The sequence below is a fragment of the Bos javanicus genome, chromosome 28 (genome assembly GCF_032452875.1).
Source record: "Bos javanicus breed banteng chromosome 28, ARS-OSU_banteng_1.0, whole genome shotgun sequence".
Taxonomy (NCBI): domain Eukaryota; kingdom Metazoa; phylum Chordata; class Mammalia; order Artiodactyla; family Bovidae; genus Bos; species Bos javanicus.
In genome coordinates this window covers 8,642,423-8,657,581 of record NC_083895.1, presented here as the reverse complement: position 1 = coordinate 8,657,581, position 15,159 = coordinate 8,642,423, and the positions used below count along the sequence as shown (strand labels likewise).

At 41.8% G+C, this 15,159-nt stretch overlaps 1 protein-coding gene and 1 non-coding gene across 5 annotated transcripts; one reads left to right on the top strand and one right to left on the bottom strand.

Annotated features, from left to right (window-relative positions):
* Window positions 1-106: 106 nt before the first annotated feature.
* On the bottom strand, window positions 107-8,618 carry LOC133240314 (cytochrome c oxidase assembly factor 6 homolog). Of its 4 annotated transcripts, none has more exons than XM_061404855.1 (3): window positions 8,530-8,618; window positions 7,633-7,792; window positions 107-401 (listed from the first exon to the last, which is right to left on the bottom strand). In XM_061404855.1, exons 2-3 carry the CDS (start codon window positions 7,774-7,776, stop codon window positions 306-308), a joined length of 240 nt encoding a protein of 79 aa, XP_061260839.1. In that variant the 5' UTR covers window positions 7,777-7,792; window positions 8,530-8,618; the 3' UTR covers window positions 107-305. The 4 variants fall into 4 exon arrangements, with proteins under 4 accessions (XP_061260839.1, XP_061260840.1, XP_061260838.1 ...); XM_061404856.1 differs by having other exon boundaries at window positions 8,523-8,600; XM_061404854.1 differs by lacking the exon at window positions 8,530-8,618 and adding an exon at window positions 8,323-8,499.
* A 4,018-nt stretch (window positions 8,619-12,636) lies between these two features.
* Window positions 12,637-12,708, top strand: TRNAS-GGA (transfer RNA serine (anticodon GGA)). Its single transcript has one exon. It is a non-coding gene; the product is annotated as a tRNA-Ser (tRNA).
* Window positions 12,709-15,159: the final 2,451 nt, after the last annotated feature.

Here is a 15,159-nt window from a genome sequence, read left to right as displayed (position 1 = left end):
TCTCTAAAATGGTATTTGGCTACTCCCCACCCTCCAACAGCACAAAGGTACACGTTTTTATAATTATGTTTAATTTTTTCTTAAAATATATATTTACTAAATTAAGCATATTTCATATCATTTTACTTCAATTCTTCATACTTTGAATAATGCAATCTTGTTACTTGATCATTTAAATTAAGAACCAGATATATGAAACAGGCTTTGGTGTCTGCCATCATTCAAACTACTATTGTCCCAGAGTCAAAGCATTTTTGAATGTCCAGAAAAAGTAATTTCAACCTTTCTGAAGTGTTCAGAACAGCCTAGGACTTTGCAGTCATTTTCGAAGGCTGGAAATCTCCTGCTTCAAATTTTTCTTTGAATTTTAAGTAGTCTCTTCTTTTATCAAAATATTTTATCTGTTGAGAAAAAAGGGTTTGAAATAAGGGTAAGCTATACAGATTAAACACAAGGAACAGACTTAAATGTAATTAATTATTCAATATAAATTATGTAAGTAGCCTAAGTAATTTATATTCTAGAGTCTCTATAAAGGGAGTGTAGACCAGTGAATTCTAACCCTTCTTGGGTTATGAACCCTGCTGAGAATTTGAGTGTGCTGTGCACCTTTCTCAAGAAGCGTATCTGTGCTTAGACATGTAAAATGTGCCACGAGGGTGCACAGAACGCTCAGGTCATAAGACTTCATGATTTAAGGCACTGTACAAGTTTTTCCTATCAACTATGAGTTCAATAAGCTTTATAATTCACCAGCCATGGTATTTCTATTTATTTTTGGCCGCACTACATGGCATATGGGATCTTAGTTCCCCAACCAGGAATTAAACTCAAACCCCCTGCAGTGGAAGCACAAAGTCTTAACCACTGGCCCACCAGGGAATACCTAATCAGTCATGATATTTTTATTAAGTTTATCTTATCCAGAAACATACATTTAAGGAGACACACATAATTAAAAATTATATGTATGAACTATGAATAAGGAAACTGATGGTAAAGCTTTAATAACTTAAAGATTTCATTTTATTATTTCTGTTTACATCCTCCTCTTGCCACAGGTAGTCTGGAGTATCGTAAAGCCCCATATCCTGAAACAGTAAAATCAAAGAAGTAGAAAACCAAGGCCAGACACAAAATCTTCATAGTCTTTATCTGAGCTGTTCTGCAGACAAGGCAAAGGCAGGATACGACACACATTTTCACTATCAGAATAGAAAAACTTTTCTTAGGATTTAATTGTTGAATATTTCAGTGGAGCCCAAGTAAGTAAAAATGAGCTTAGACTGAGAATGTAAAAATCTGCCCTGCCCTGTCTCGAGCTGGGATAAAAGATGTTAACATTCCTCCAGAGGATGTACTACAGGCAAAGACTGTCCTAAGAAACCCCTTTGAGTGACGCCTGCTTTCTTATTCACCAAAAAACTGTTTTCCAAAATCAAACTATCAGAAATTTGTTCTTTGAAGTTACTTTGGTAAAAATAAAACACCCCCACTTTTACCTGAGAGATCTGGCTGGCACTTTGACACAAAGAAGTAGTCCTGATCGCCAGCTCAGGTGCAGGACTGCAAGTAAGGGACTTGTGAGCATATGACATTCAGCATTTATCTTTGTAGGAAATAGGACCCTGGGTCCACTTCTCAGTCCAGAGTTGACGGCCTGCTTATACACAGAGCCCATCAAAGCATCACTTCATTTCAATTTCACCTAAACCCTATCCTTCCCCAAGCCCTCTGATAACTCCTTTCCACTTGGTGAGTGGCCCACAGCAACTCCAATGCATGGGCTCCCTGGTCACAGCATGCTAATAAATCTCACTGTCAGACTACATACCTCTGGTGGCCTTAGGCTGACTGAGCTGGGACGGATGTCATATGTAAAGGATATCATATGAAGAAGTAGACAATGTCCTTAACATTTCTGTGGCAAATCAATAGATCTTTGCATTTCTCCTGTTACATTTTCAAATGGAATTAAGGGATAATTCCACTTAATGGTCCTACTTAGATTTCACTCCCAACTTGTCCAGAACTTACTTCTCTACAGACATGTTTTTCCTCCTCTGTCCCCTATTTCAGTGACTGCATCACTATCCACCCAAATGCTCCGATCTCTTTCCCCGTCTTGATCGCTACAATACAGGCCGGCATCATTTCTCACTTGGATTGCTGTAACAGCTCTATAACTGGTTTCTCCACCTTCAATCCACCTGTCACGCCACTGCCAAGTATCTTTTGGAAATCTCAATTTGATCATGTCACTGCTTGTTTAAAGATCTTTCAAGGTATCCTCATTGCCTTCAAGGGCAACATCCAAACTCCTTGTTTGTCAGACAAACGAGGTCATTCAAGACTAAATCTCTGCCCACCTGGCTATCCTCTGGGCGTACCACCAACCCCTGAAATGCTAGCCACCCAGAGCTACCCCATTTCCCCAGTGTGCTGATTCTCATGCATCTTGCTTCCATGCCTTTCATATGTCATACTCTGCTTGAAAATCTTTTCTCTCTAGTCTTTACCACCTGATTCAGTTAACAGTGGAAGGCACATTTACGAGGCTAATGTCCAAAAAGGCTAACAAATCAACAGGCATTCCTTGAAAAGCACTGTACATACAATGCCAGTGTCCTCTAAGCCATTAAATGAGATGCAGTATAGTAGCATGAATGCCCAAATACTGGCATTTCTGAGACATTTCAAAGCTTGACAGGGAAAAGACAATGTCCAAAGTTGACGTTGTTGTTCAGTCACTAGGTCATGTCCAACTCTGCAACCCCATGGACTGTAGCACACCAGGTTTCCCTGTCCTTCACTATCTCCCGGAGTTTGCTCAAACTCATGTGCACTGAGTTGGTGATGCCATCCAAATTGACAGATATCGCTGTCCAGTTGCTCTATTCATGGAAGCCTGCGTTGGATGATGCTAGAATGACAGACCTGATCCCTGCTACTTCCTCGGTTAAAGAACCAATAGGAGACTTTAAGTGGGACCATAATACAAGGCAAACTGATGGAAGGGCTAAGCAAGGGGGTGAGCATGCTTGCTCAGTCGCTAAGTTGTGTCTGACTCTTTGTAACCCCACGGACTGTAGCCCACCAGACTCCTCTGTCCATGGGATTTCTCAGGTAAGAATACTGGAGTGGTTTGCCATTTCCTTCTCCAGGGGATTGTCCCAGGCTAGGGATCGAACCCACGTCTCCTGCTTGGCAGGCAAATTCTTTACCACTGAGCCACCAGGGAAGCTCAAAGCAAGGAGGGAGGGAAAAGTAATTTGGTTTTGTGATGACATATTAGTTTTATGGCCTACATATTATGTAACAAATTTGTTTTTTTAGTGTTTTACGATAGAAGCATTCACTGTAAATCTCTATTTGGTTCTACTTTTATCTTTACTATTCATCTGTGACTTCAGCTAAGTGAAAGAATATAAATTCTGGAATTGGAGAGACCTCTGTTCTAATCCTCTCCCCACCACTTTACTGGTTAGCTGATCTTGAACAAATTATTTCACCTCTCTGAGCCTTAGTTCCTATTATATAAAAGAGATACAATGGCACCTCACAAGACTGAATGAAAATTAAAGCAAATGCAAACACAACATCTTGCATAAAATGCACTCAGAGGACACCCCATCACCTCCCTCCCTGTCACCCTCTCTACCTTCTCATACACATCTCTGGAAATATCTTTCATTTTTATTCTATGGCAATTGGGTAAGACTTCAACAAGTCTTGAGTAGAAAGAAAAAGTGAAAAGGGAGCAAAAACCTGAGGGCACAGGCTAGAAAACAGCTCAGTTATGGACTGAGTCTGCAGAAGACAAAGGTTTTCCAGGGGTGTGTGTCCCTGTCAAATGCAGCAGAAGTTACTTTGACTACTTTGCCCACACCCCTTTTTTCTTGGAGGTATCTATAACTTTTCAGGTTGTTGTCATTTTCTCTAACAACACTCATGTCATAACTCAGATGGTTTCAGTATCCATGTGGTTGATCCTTGCAACACCCTGGCCTCTCAGCTCCTTGACCTCTTTCTTCAATGATCTTTTCCTCCAACCTACCTCACTGCCAGGATCAAAGCCTAGCCCTCGTCCTTACCAACAAACATAGCCATGCCATAACCCCAATTCTGAACATTTCTGTTCTCTGAACGCCCACTCTTCACTTTCTAAGACCCTGATGCCAACAATCCATTGATCACACTACCTTTTCATTGACCATCATCCCCCTCATACCCTCACTTGTCTCCTTACCCTGAACCCAAAGCTTCTCAGTGGCATCCCCTGTCACTCAGAGGAAAAGCCACTGTCCCCGGCTTCTCAGTGCTGAATATCCTAACTTCTATTCTCTCCTTGCTATTCCTTAAGCACACTGGATCCGACCCTATTGCAGGGGTGTTGTGTTACCCTGCTTCACTCCTGAGACCAGTCCTTCAACAATTCCCACTGTGGAGCCTGACACTCATTTCTGGGACTGTATTGATGTTAGTATCTTTGCCTGAGATGGGGAGCAGGTGAGGAGGGGCCTGTTGGATACAAGATGAGGAAGAATTCATTCGTGTATATGCAGAGGTCAAGGTTGGTCCTTGAGAACATCCAAATAGAGAGCTCTGGAGTTAGAGAGGATGTAGATTTGGGCCTCAACACCTAAGTGGTACTTCAAGCCATGGCTGCAGGTAAGACTGGCTTGGGAAAGTTAAGCAGCATAGAAGGGAACTCTACAGGGTATGATTTAACAGACACACGAAAGCCTGCCAAAAAGCTATGGCTGCTGGAGACAAGGAAAACTAGGGGAGTGAATTATGAAGGAAGAACGCCACCAAGGAGGTGAAGTGAAAGTCGCTTAGTTGTCTGCGACTCTTTGCGACCCCATGGACTATACAGTCCATGGAATTCTTCAGACCAGAATACTGGAGTGAGTAACCTTTCTCTTCTCCAGGGGATCTTCCCAACCCAGGGATCGAACCCAGGTCTCCAGCATTGCAGGTGGATTCTTTACCAGCTGAGCCACAAGGGAAGCCCACCAAGGAGGTAATGCTTTTGTATTTAAATAAACTTGCATTATGACTAAGTTTCCAGAACATGAGATTTGCACAGTCTAATCCACGGGTTCTTTTCTTGCATGACAGGGACAAAAAGAAGGATGTGGATCAGAGAAGAGCATGAGGTCTGGACTCAAGACTACTCAGCTTGAATGCAGGCTCTGCACTTACACATGACCTGGGCCCTCAGAAGTAAAATGGGGTAACAGAGCTACTGTGAGGAATAAATTATATGGATGATGCACCCGAAGTGCCTAGAGCCTGTACTAATAAATGTTAGCTGTGACTAGAATGCGGGAACCTGGACAGAGGGTGGGCCTGCATGCCATGGCACTCGGCCTATGTATGAGTGGAGGAGACATCAATAAAGAAGCACTGGCTGATGGTAAAAACCCTTTATGATGCTGAGAACAGAAGTTGTCCTGAAATCAGGGAGATGGGAAGGTCCATTAGCCATTAGGATGGAGAAAAAGCAGTGTCTTTTGGTGGGGAGAAAGAGGAAAAAAAAAAAAGACTGAAGTGCAACTTTTCAAAGGGGCTAAGACAGTGATTCCAGCTGTGGTTATCCACCAGAATCACCGGTTGAGCCAGAGCCCTTTTAAAAGAAGCTTCCAGAAGTTTGCAGATCTGAGATGAGGTCTGAGACATAGCTGTCTTTTTTTTTATATTTCCACATGATTCTGACATGTAAACCTGGAGTGGAAAATCCTGGCTAGGCTGTCAAAAGACATGTCTCAGGGTGAAGAGGTTCTCCTGGGAAAATGTGGGGTAGGGAAGGGTGGACATGGAACCTGCCAACACTCAACTCAAATGGCTTCATCACTCTCATCCTACATCCCTGTTTCTAAGTGACCACAGAGCCAGTGAGCAGAGAGTGAGAAGAAGGGCCTGTTGCATAGGCAGGAACAGTATCCAGGCCTTGAAGGAATTGGATGTTGGCCCAAACTCCCCCATTTTCCACCTACTTTGTAAACTAGGAGTTAAGTCTCTGTGCATCTATCTAATGGGAAAACCAGAGATGTATAATATTTGCCTAAGTCATTATCTACCCAACCACCAAGCTCCTGATTTATCACTTTTCAGTTTATATGGCAAGTTAGACATCTGATTGTCGTAGTAATCCCATGGGACAGGTTACACTGTGCTGCTTTTACACACACAGAGTTCATCTAAAGCAATTATCTCTTCAATGCCATCATCCCTACCCTCCATCACAGCCTTCTTGTGGTCTTCAAGCCTCAGCTTCTTCATCTAAACATTTGAGGTGTGAAAAGGTGAAGGTCGTAAATCCACCTCATCTCTAAAATGATCTGTTCTCAAACTGCTTGGTAAAGTTTGGAGGAGCATGATGGTAAGAAATCAAATCAAAGTTCAAACCTCACAGTAGCCAGCTGGACCTGACTTAGAACTATGGTTCTGCCACTTACTGACCAATACAGAGCAAGCAAGTTATTGCAATGCTCTGGGCTTCTGCTGTCTGATCCAGAAACTGACAGCAACAACATGCAACTCAAAGGGTGTTAGTGAAGAGCATCAAGCACTTACTGAGCCTGGTGATGGGAGGTGCCTTTTCCACCCCATCCCATTTGAAGGACAGGCCCTACAGAGCATGAGCATGTGTCAGCGAGGCGTCTGGAGGGGCTGGTGGCAGAATCCCCCATGCGATCATTTTGTTTCTTCTACTCTCTGAGCTCCTTTGTGTTTCAGGTATATGATCACATGATTTTGAGCAGCCAACAGGGAAAGCTTTATTTCTGACAGGAGCTCTAGGAAGATGAACCTGCCAACTCTTGCCCAAGATTAAATACTATCCTTTCAGAAGATCCTGGAAAGGGATTTCCCTGGTGATCCAGTGACTAAGACTCTGTGCTCCCAACACAGGGGGCCTGGGTTTGATCCCTGGTCAGGGAACTAGAGGGCTTCCCTGTGACTCAGAGGTACAGAATCTTCCTGCAATGCAGGAGATGCAGAAATGTAGGTTTGATCCCTAAGTGGGGAAGATCTCCTGGAGGAGGAAAATTCCATGGATAGAAGAGCCTGAAGGGCTACAATCCGTGGGCTTGTAAAGAAGAAAGTGAAAGTGAAGTTATGTTGGACTCTTTGCAACCCCATGGACTATAGCCTGCCAGGCTCCTCTGTCCATGGGATTCTCCAGGCAAGAATACTGGAGTGGGCTGCCATTTCCTTCTAACAACAACATGGAACTAGATCCCACATGCCACAAATAAAGATCCCACATGCCACAACTAAGACCCAGGACAGCCAAATAAATATTTAAAAAAAAAAAAAGAAGAAGATCCTGCAAAAATCTACCAATTTAGGGGGTTGGAATTTTTTGGTTATTTATCACAGTAGTCTTGAGTCCAGACCCCAGTTTGTTTTTCAAGGAACTTTAAAGAGTCTGGTGACATTTGCCAAAGGTCTGCGCGATATGTACATAAAACAAGCCTGTATTACTGGACAAGGTTTTCTCTGCTGCTCACAGAAACTGTTGACTTGATACACCTCAGAGGGTCCTTCATTTCATAGTTCACCACTCACTATAAGCTCTATGTATTTTGACAGTGAACAGCAACATGTGCAAGTGTAACTTACCCACTGTTGGGGACAACTTGATTCAAATGAGCTTCTTAACTTCTTGCACTTAGAAGCATCCTCTGTATTTTCATCTAAACACTTCCAGTACTCATCGCGGGCTCCCCAGCAAGCCTGCCTTTCTTTCATAGTTGGGGCTGCCATTCCTAGCGGACTCAAGCTGTCAACCAAAATATGTGATATTAACAAGGGACTTATAATACCAGAGAAGGCAAGCCAAAGAAAAAGATACTGTCGTTCCCTCCGACCCCCTCTTTTTAAAGCTTTGCCTCCGGATTTTAATGATGCGACCACAACTAATCAGTTCTACAGGAACGTTATCATAAGAGCACTCGCAGGGGAAGCTTATCTCTTACTCCATGTAATTGCTCCGCTGCTGAGGTAGCAGCTTGGCCTCAGAAAGCCGCTGTTAGATTCCTGGCTCCCACATGGTCTGTCGCTTAAGCCAGTGCGTGTATTCTCTCGAGACTATTTCCCCATTGGTAAAACGAGGGTAGCACTACCCATTTTAAAGGGTTGCTATTCGAACCAAAGTGCTGTACAAAAATGCAGGAGGGCAAAATCACCAGGCAGGCCAAGGAAAGGTACTTCGTCTGACAGAAGAGAAGCCCGAGGCTCGCGGAGAGTCAGCTACCTCCCGGGTCCATAGCCTCTCGGGCGCGCCCCACCCGGCCCCGCCAGCAAGCCCACCTCTCCGCCCGCCCAGAACAAGGTTCCCTTCGGCGCCGACGGGAGGAAAGAATCACGCGGCCCAACAACCCGGGAAGAAGGGCGTGGGGCCGAGTTGGCGCCGCACTGTCGCCTCGCCCGCTTGGGCAAGTCACGTAGACCCCAGCCCCTCAAGGAAACAATTCACTTAGCGAATTCGCTGGCCTTGGAATGACCCTTACAGGTTACCGTTCTGTTCCAGGAGGACGGGACTTCCGGTTCCCTTCTCTTATGTGTCGGAGTGACTTCCGTGCCTGCCCCAGCTAGGGCACCGGGTCCTAGCGGTCGTGGAGGTGAAAAGTGGGTGGGATCTGGTCACTCCTCAGAGTGGCCTTGGCTTTATTAATATCTCAGTGTCTGTCACCCTACAGTTTTTCGTAATTTTAACGAACTGTGCTCCTTTCGTGAATCTAAATTTGTATACACATTGCGCCAAGCGCCGGCCGGAAGATTTCATGTGCAAGCCCTGCCGGAAACGGCGACTTTGTGTGGAAGTTGGCACCTGAGGCGAGAAAGAGACGAAACCTCAAAGAGCTGTGAGGGCTTAACTCCTCGCTTCTTAGATTAAAAGAAAAAAAGAAATGGCCCCCAGAAAGAGGCGGTGACGCCCCAGGACACATGGCAAATAAGTGACTAAGCTGAGAATCCAGGGTACCAAACTCCCGGTTTCCAGATTCAGGTTTGATCTGGTTACATCTCTTAACATCATCCATCACCTTTTCCTTGTTTGAACTCTTGCGGCTTTCTTGTATAGATGATTTTTAACAAGCCTTCCCCAGTGACTATTAAGCAAAAGAAAATCAGAAACGATATAGAAAATCTGAATAAAATGATGTGTGAATTTGACCTAGTGAATACTAAATATGAATAGTCCCAAACCAGTATATAATTTGACCTAGTGAATACTCTCAGAAAAACAACCAAAGTCAGAGCATAGGTTTTTTGGAAAGCGAACATACTACCAACATCAACCACATACCTAGCTGTAAAGTGACTCGCAACAAATTTTAAAGGTCAATCGGCATGTGTTTTTTTAAGCACATGTTCTAGTTAAGCTAGAAATCAATAAAGAATTATAAAAATAAGCCCATATAACCCATAGCCAATCATAATGCTAATAATGAGAAAATACTTTGAGCCAAACAATAAAATACAATAGGAACACCTGTAGAATAAAGCTAATGAAGTACTTAAAGGAAAATTTACAATCTTAAGTAAGTATACTAGAAAAGAGGCTGAAAGATCTTCAGCTAAACATCCCCTTTCCAGAAGTTAGAAAAAGGAGAGCAAAGTTAAGGAAAGTAGGAGGGAAATAATGCTAAAAGCAGAAGTCTTTTAATGCTAAAAGCAGAAATCTTACCAATTCCATGATCAATAGTATCATACTGCTAGCTTGAAATTGCCTCTGATGGGAATCTTCACACTGTGGAAATCAAACAAGATAGTGTTTTGTTCTGTTCAATAGTGTTTTGTTTTGTTTTAGTGCACTAGCACATCACTTCATACAGTAGATTTTTAAAATCCAAAGTTGATTTTTTTGGGGGAAAAAGACTAATAACATTGACAAAAATTTAATGGGATTGGGCAATAAAAGGAGAGATATTAACAAATTATACCAGTAATGAAACTGTATTTTAGAAATCAAAAGAGAACATCTTATAAACAATGCAAATATAATTTAGATGATTGTGCAAATCTCAAGAAAAACAACTAGCTCACTCAAGAGAAGAAAATATGAATAGTCCCAAACCAGTATATAATTTGAATCAGTAGTAAAGAACTCACACACAAATTCCAGGTTCATGTTTCCACCAGTTAATTCCTCCAAACTTTGAAAAATTCCATTTTTTATTATATAAGGCTACCATAACTTTTGTACTAATTACAGAATCTCCAAACTTTGAAAACCCAACTCTTTGGAACTCATTTGGTGAAAAAAAAAATGTGACTTAGTGACATGATAATCACTTATATATCACTTAGCTGATGATATGTTTTACTGTGGAAATATTGGTATTTTTGATCATAGGTACTGTCCCATTTCTTCTCATATAGTGTACACTGCATGTTCTGTGGTACCTTTCCAACATCCAGAAAAGTCTGTATTCCAGAACACATCTGACTCCAAGTATTTCAGGTAAATTAGGACCTATATGGGAGAATGATTTTAAGACTTTAGGTTTGAGAATAACTTTTTTTTAGCCATAAAGGAAAAGATCGATACATTCAACTACATTAAAATTAAGGACATTTGTTTACAAAATACCACCATAAAGTGAGTGGAAAAGCCACAAAATGAGAGAAGTTTGCAAAGCATATAATGAGGAATTAGTACCCAAAATATATAGACACCTATGAATCAATAAGAAACAGATGACCTAATACTAAAAATAGGCAAACAGCTTAAGTAGGCACAGCACCTATGAAGAAATATAAATGACAATAGAAAATATGCACATCCATATTAGTAGCCACAGACATGAACATGAAAATCACAATGCCATATTAGTACGCACCCACCAGACCAAAGAATAATTAAGTCTGACAGTAATAAACTTTCAAGCAGGATAAAGCAAAGAGAATCCTCGAACACTAATTAATGGTAGTGTAAATTGATACAATCACTTTGGAAAACTGTGACTTTATCTAGTAAAGTTGAAGATACACATTCACTATGACAGCAATTCTGTTCAGAATCTCATATATGTGCGTCTTTGTAATAGCTAAAAACAACAAACAATCCAAACATATCAATAATAGGATGGATAATTTGTGATGTGGTCATACAGTGAAATATAATACACCAATGAAAATTGACAACCATTATAGCCATCTATAATAACATGATGAATCTCAGTGCTGAGTAAAGGAGGCAAATATGGCAAAACCAATACAATATTGTAAAGTTAAAAAATAAAATATATAAAAAAAAGACTAAATAAGTTTCCACTTACATCAGATTCAAAAATGCAAAACTCAGCTCTACTGTTAAGGATACATACATTAAATAATAAAACTGCTAAGAGATACAGGATGTGACCAAGGAGGGCTTCCGAGGCGCTGACAATGTTCTGTTTCTAAAACTGGATGTTGTTTTATACTTATTCTTTGAACTGTACAATATATCTTATACACTCTTCTGTGAGTAAGAATGAATATATGTCATATATAACTTTTAAGTAGAGTAGTTATTTGGCCAGATAAAGGTCATCTTTAGTACATTTGAGTCACAGAAAGGTAAAAATAATGGTAATTCAGAATATTTATAGTGTGATTACTAAGTTTTTAATGACTTTACCATCTTATGTGCTCTTCTAGGTCAAAAGTCAATAGTCTCTAGTGCTAACTGCCACGTGGGCTGCTAAGCCATTCCTGCTGGTAGGCCTGGGGCACAGTGCCTGTGCATGTGCTCAGTCGTGCCTGACCCTTTGCAACCCCATTGACTGCAGCCCACCAGGCTCCTCTGTCCATGGAGTCTTCCAGGCAAGAATACTGGAGTAGATTGCCATTTCCTCCTCCAGATCTTCCCAACCTGGGGATTGAAGTTGGGTCTCCTGCATGGGCAGGCAGATTCTTTACCAGTTGCAACACATTGGGAAGTCCATGCCTGGTGCACAGACAAGGAGAATATTACCAAAGAGATTCAATGAATTGCAATAATGCCCTTTCCCCCACCCCTGCTTATTCTCAAGAAGCTCTGTGGTCTAGCCAAGAGCAAAAACAACTAGAAGAGAGAAATTTTGAGGTGTTGATATGGTAAATAATAAAAACAATAATGCAGGATAAGAATTGCAGAGGCCAGATTCACTTAAAAAATCTTGAAGACTGTGGGCAAGTAAAAGAATAAGGGTGCCATAAAATGATTTCAGATGTGCTCATTTGACCCAAAGGAAGTGTAATCTCCCGCCTATGTTTGGATAAGAGAGGAGGCGAAGAGAAGTCAGGGTGAAGAGGTAGAAGGCATGTCGTATTACCATCGAGAGAAGCTTCGTGTGGGCGTTCTCCAGTCTGAACTAAGTAGCTCCCCAAACCAGTGGTGGGCAGGGCCAGACAGATCCAGTAGCACTGAAAATGTATGTGTTGTTTTTCTGTTGCTGCCCACTGACTTTTATTTATAATCTGTACTGTTTTACAAAGCAGTCATCACAGACTCCTACTCAGGGACACAAACAAGAAAGATTTCTTTGACTTCAGTGTTGCTGCAGAGATCCTTTGGAATTCTTTTAGATCTCTGTGCTGAATCCTTGTCTTCTTCCTCCTATGAACTATAGGTATGCTTAACTGTAGGTAGGGGCTTCCCTGGTGGCTCAGAGGTTAAAGCACCTGCCTGGAATGCAGGAGACCCGGGTTCAATCCCTGGGTTGGGAAGATTCCCTGGAGAAGGAAATGGCAACCCACTCCAGTACTCTTGCCTGGGAAATGGCAACCCACTCCAGTACTCTTGCCTGGAGAACCCCAAGGAGAGAGGAGCCTGGTAGGCTACAGTCCATGGGGTCACAAAAGGTCAGACACGACTGAGCAACTTCGCGACATGATGATGCTCCAAGATGTTGCCTTTTTTTTCTTTTTCTTTTCTTTGCATTCTGTTTTCCATGGTGAGCTGATCATAGCTCTAGTTTGCTTTTTTTTTTTTTCCAGAAAGACTTGCAAGTCTGTGTTTTAGTCCTAAAAGAACCTTTGTGCCAGTTCTCTCTTTCCAAGTCTCTAAGGTTCATCTCCATCTGTTTGTTCTTCCATCACTCCAATAAGGTTAAAATTGGAACACATAGTATTCTTTCTCCAGAACAGCTTCTGCTTATAAGCTGTTCTTTTCATCAGTTCTGTAAGTCCTTTGGCTTCTAGTTGGAAACTGTTGACTCTTCTTTCACGCTCCTTGTTCTGTACTTACATAGCCAGATTACTTCACAGGTTTTAAGCACCTGCACAGTGCCAGGCACCGTGATTGGCCTTGGGGATACAAAGATAAATAAGGATAGATCTTGGCCCTTGCGAAGCTCAGTCTTGGGGAGGACATAAGCCATACTTCCCTCTAATAAAGAGTATTAAGGGCTATGGTAAAGGTATGCACCAACTACAGTGGGAGCCTGGAATAGGAATTAAATCAAGAAAGGAAACACAGGCATTGTCAGAAGTTCAGTGGATAAGAGTGTGACTAGGCTTGAGTTCTACCCACTCCCCCTGCCAGTAATGTCAAGCTATGGACCTTGGACAGGTTACTGAACTTATATACACATGGGTTTCCTCAACTGAACATGTGGATGATTAGAATATCTACTTAGGTTTCTTGTGAAAGTTAAATGGACTATTCTAAACAAAGCACTTAGAATAGCACATGCAAAGATTTCATTCATTCATTCACTCACTCAACAAATGTTGACTGAGGACTTACTGTGTGCTGGGCACTGTTTTAGGGGCTTGGGAGACAACAGAGAACAATATAGATGAAAATTCCTGTTCTGTGGAATGTGAAATCTAACAGAGAGACAATAAGCAGTAAACATAAAATTCTGAATATAGTGTGTGATAAGTGCTCTAGGAAATATTAGTTATTAGTATTACTGTATTTTAGAGGTCACTTGATCTTGAACTTAGAAACCTTATGTTCCATTAAATTTAAGATGCGTTAATTATAATTTGCCCCATTGTTTTATGTACCCCTAAGAAAAGAAAATGAAAGTTGCTCAGTGTCTGACTCTTTGCGACCCCATGGACTGTAGTCTGCCAGGCTCCTCTCTGTCCGTGGAATTTTCCAGGAAGAATACTGAAGTGGGTAGCCTATCCCTTCTCTGGGGTATCTTGCCAACCCAGGAATCAAAACGGGGTCTCCTGCATTGTAGGCAGATTCTTTACCAGCTGAGCTACCAGCAAAGCCCATCTATTAGGGGAGCCCACTTAAGAAACGAAAAAGCACCGTCAATTAAACTATAGCACAATGCTTTTTCATTACCTAAGATTCTTATCTTAAACTTCCTAAAACCTATTAAAACATAGAAGGATGAATTTTTAAAAAATCATATCACAGCAATACAGAAGAAGGAAAAGCAGGTATTCCTGAAACTTCTTTACATTTTAACTTCCAGTCCTCAGAATCTCTTTCTGATTCAGTCAGTTTGGGCACTTTAAGCAAACCGTCTTACCTTATCTTCTCCCCTCCCCTCCTCCTGTCTTTCCAGATCCACTGAAGAGCTGAAAACAATCCATCCAACTTTGTAATTAGGTACAAGGAGCCTATTCTTCACTCCTATTTTAGGGATGTTGCTTAAATACATCAGTGACCTTCCACTACCTGGCTGCTTTTAACATTTTGATTCTTAGAGGTCAAGAGTGCCCCCTTCTGACCTCCTAGATTTTCTAGGCCACAGACCCTCAACTCTGCAAATACGGATGCTAATGCTTTTTATTGCTTATGCTGACAGGATGTGGTCCACTGGAGAAGGCAATGGCAAACCACTTCAGTATTCTTGACTTGAGAACCCCATGAACAGTTTGAAAAGGCAAAATGAGAGGATACTGAAAGAGAAACCCCTCAGGTCAGTAGGTGCCCAATATGCTACTGCAGATCAGTGGAGAAATAACTCCAGAAAGAATGAAGGGATGGAGCCAAAGCAAAAACAATGCCCAGTTGTGCATGTGACTGGTGATAGAAGCAAGGTCTGATGCTGTAAAGAGCAATATTGCATAGGAACCTGGAGTGTCAGATCCATGAATCAAGGGAAATTGGAAGTAGTCAAACAAGAGATGGCAAGAATGAACGTCAACATTCTAGGAATCATTGAACTCAAATGGACTGGAATGGGTGAATTTAACTCAGATGACCAT

Bases quoted from the DNA above. Each gene is read 5' to 3' on its own strand.
- LOC133240314 (XM_061404853.1), bottom strand. The intron at 402-7,632 runs GTAAGTTACACT...TTTTCTCAACAG, and splicing joins CAAGTTGTCCCCAACAGTGG to ATAAAATATTTTGATAAAAG.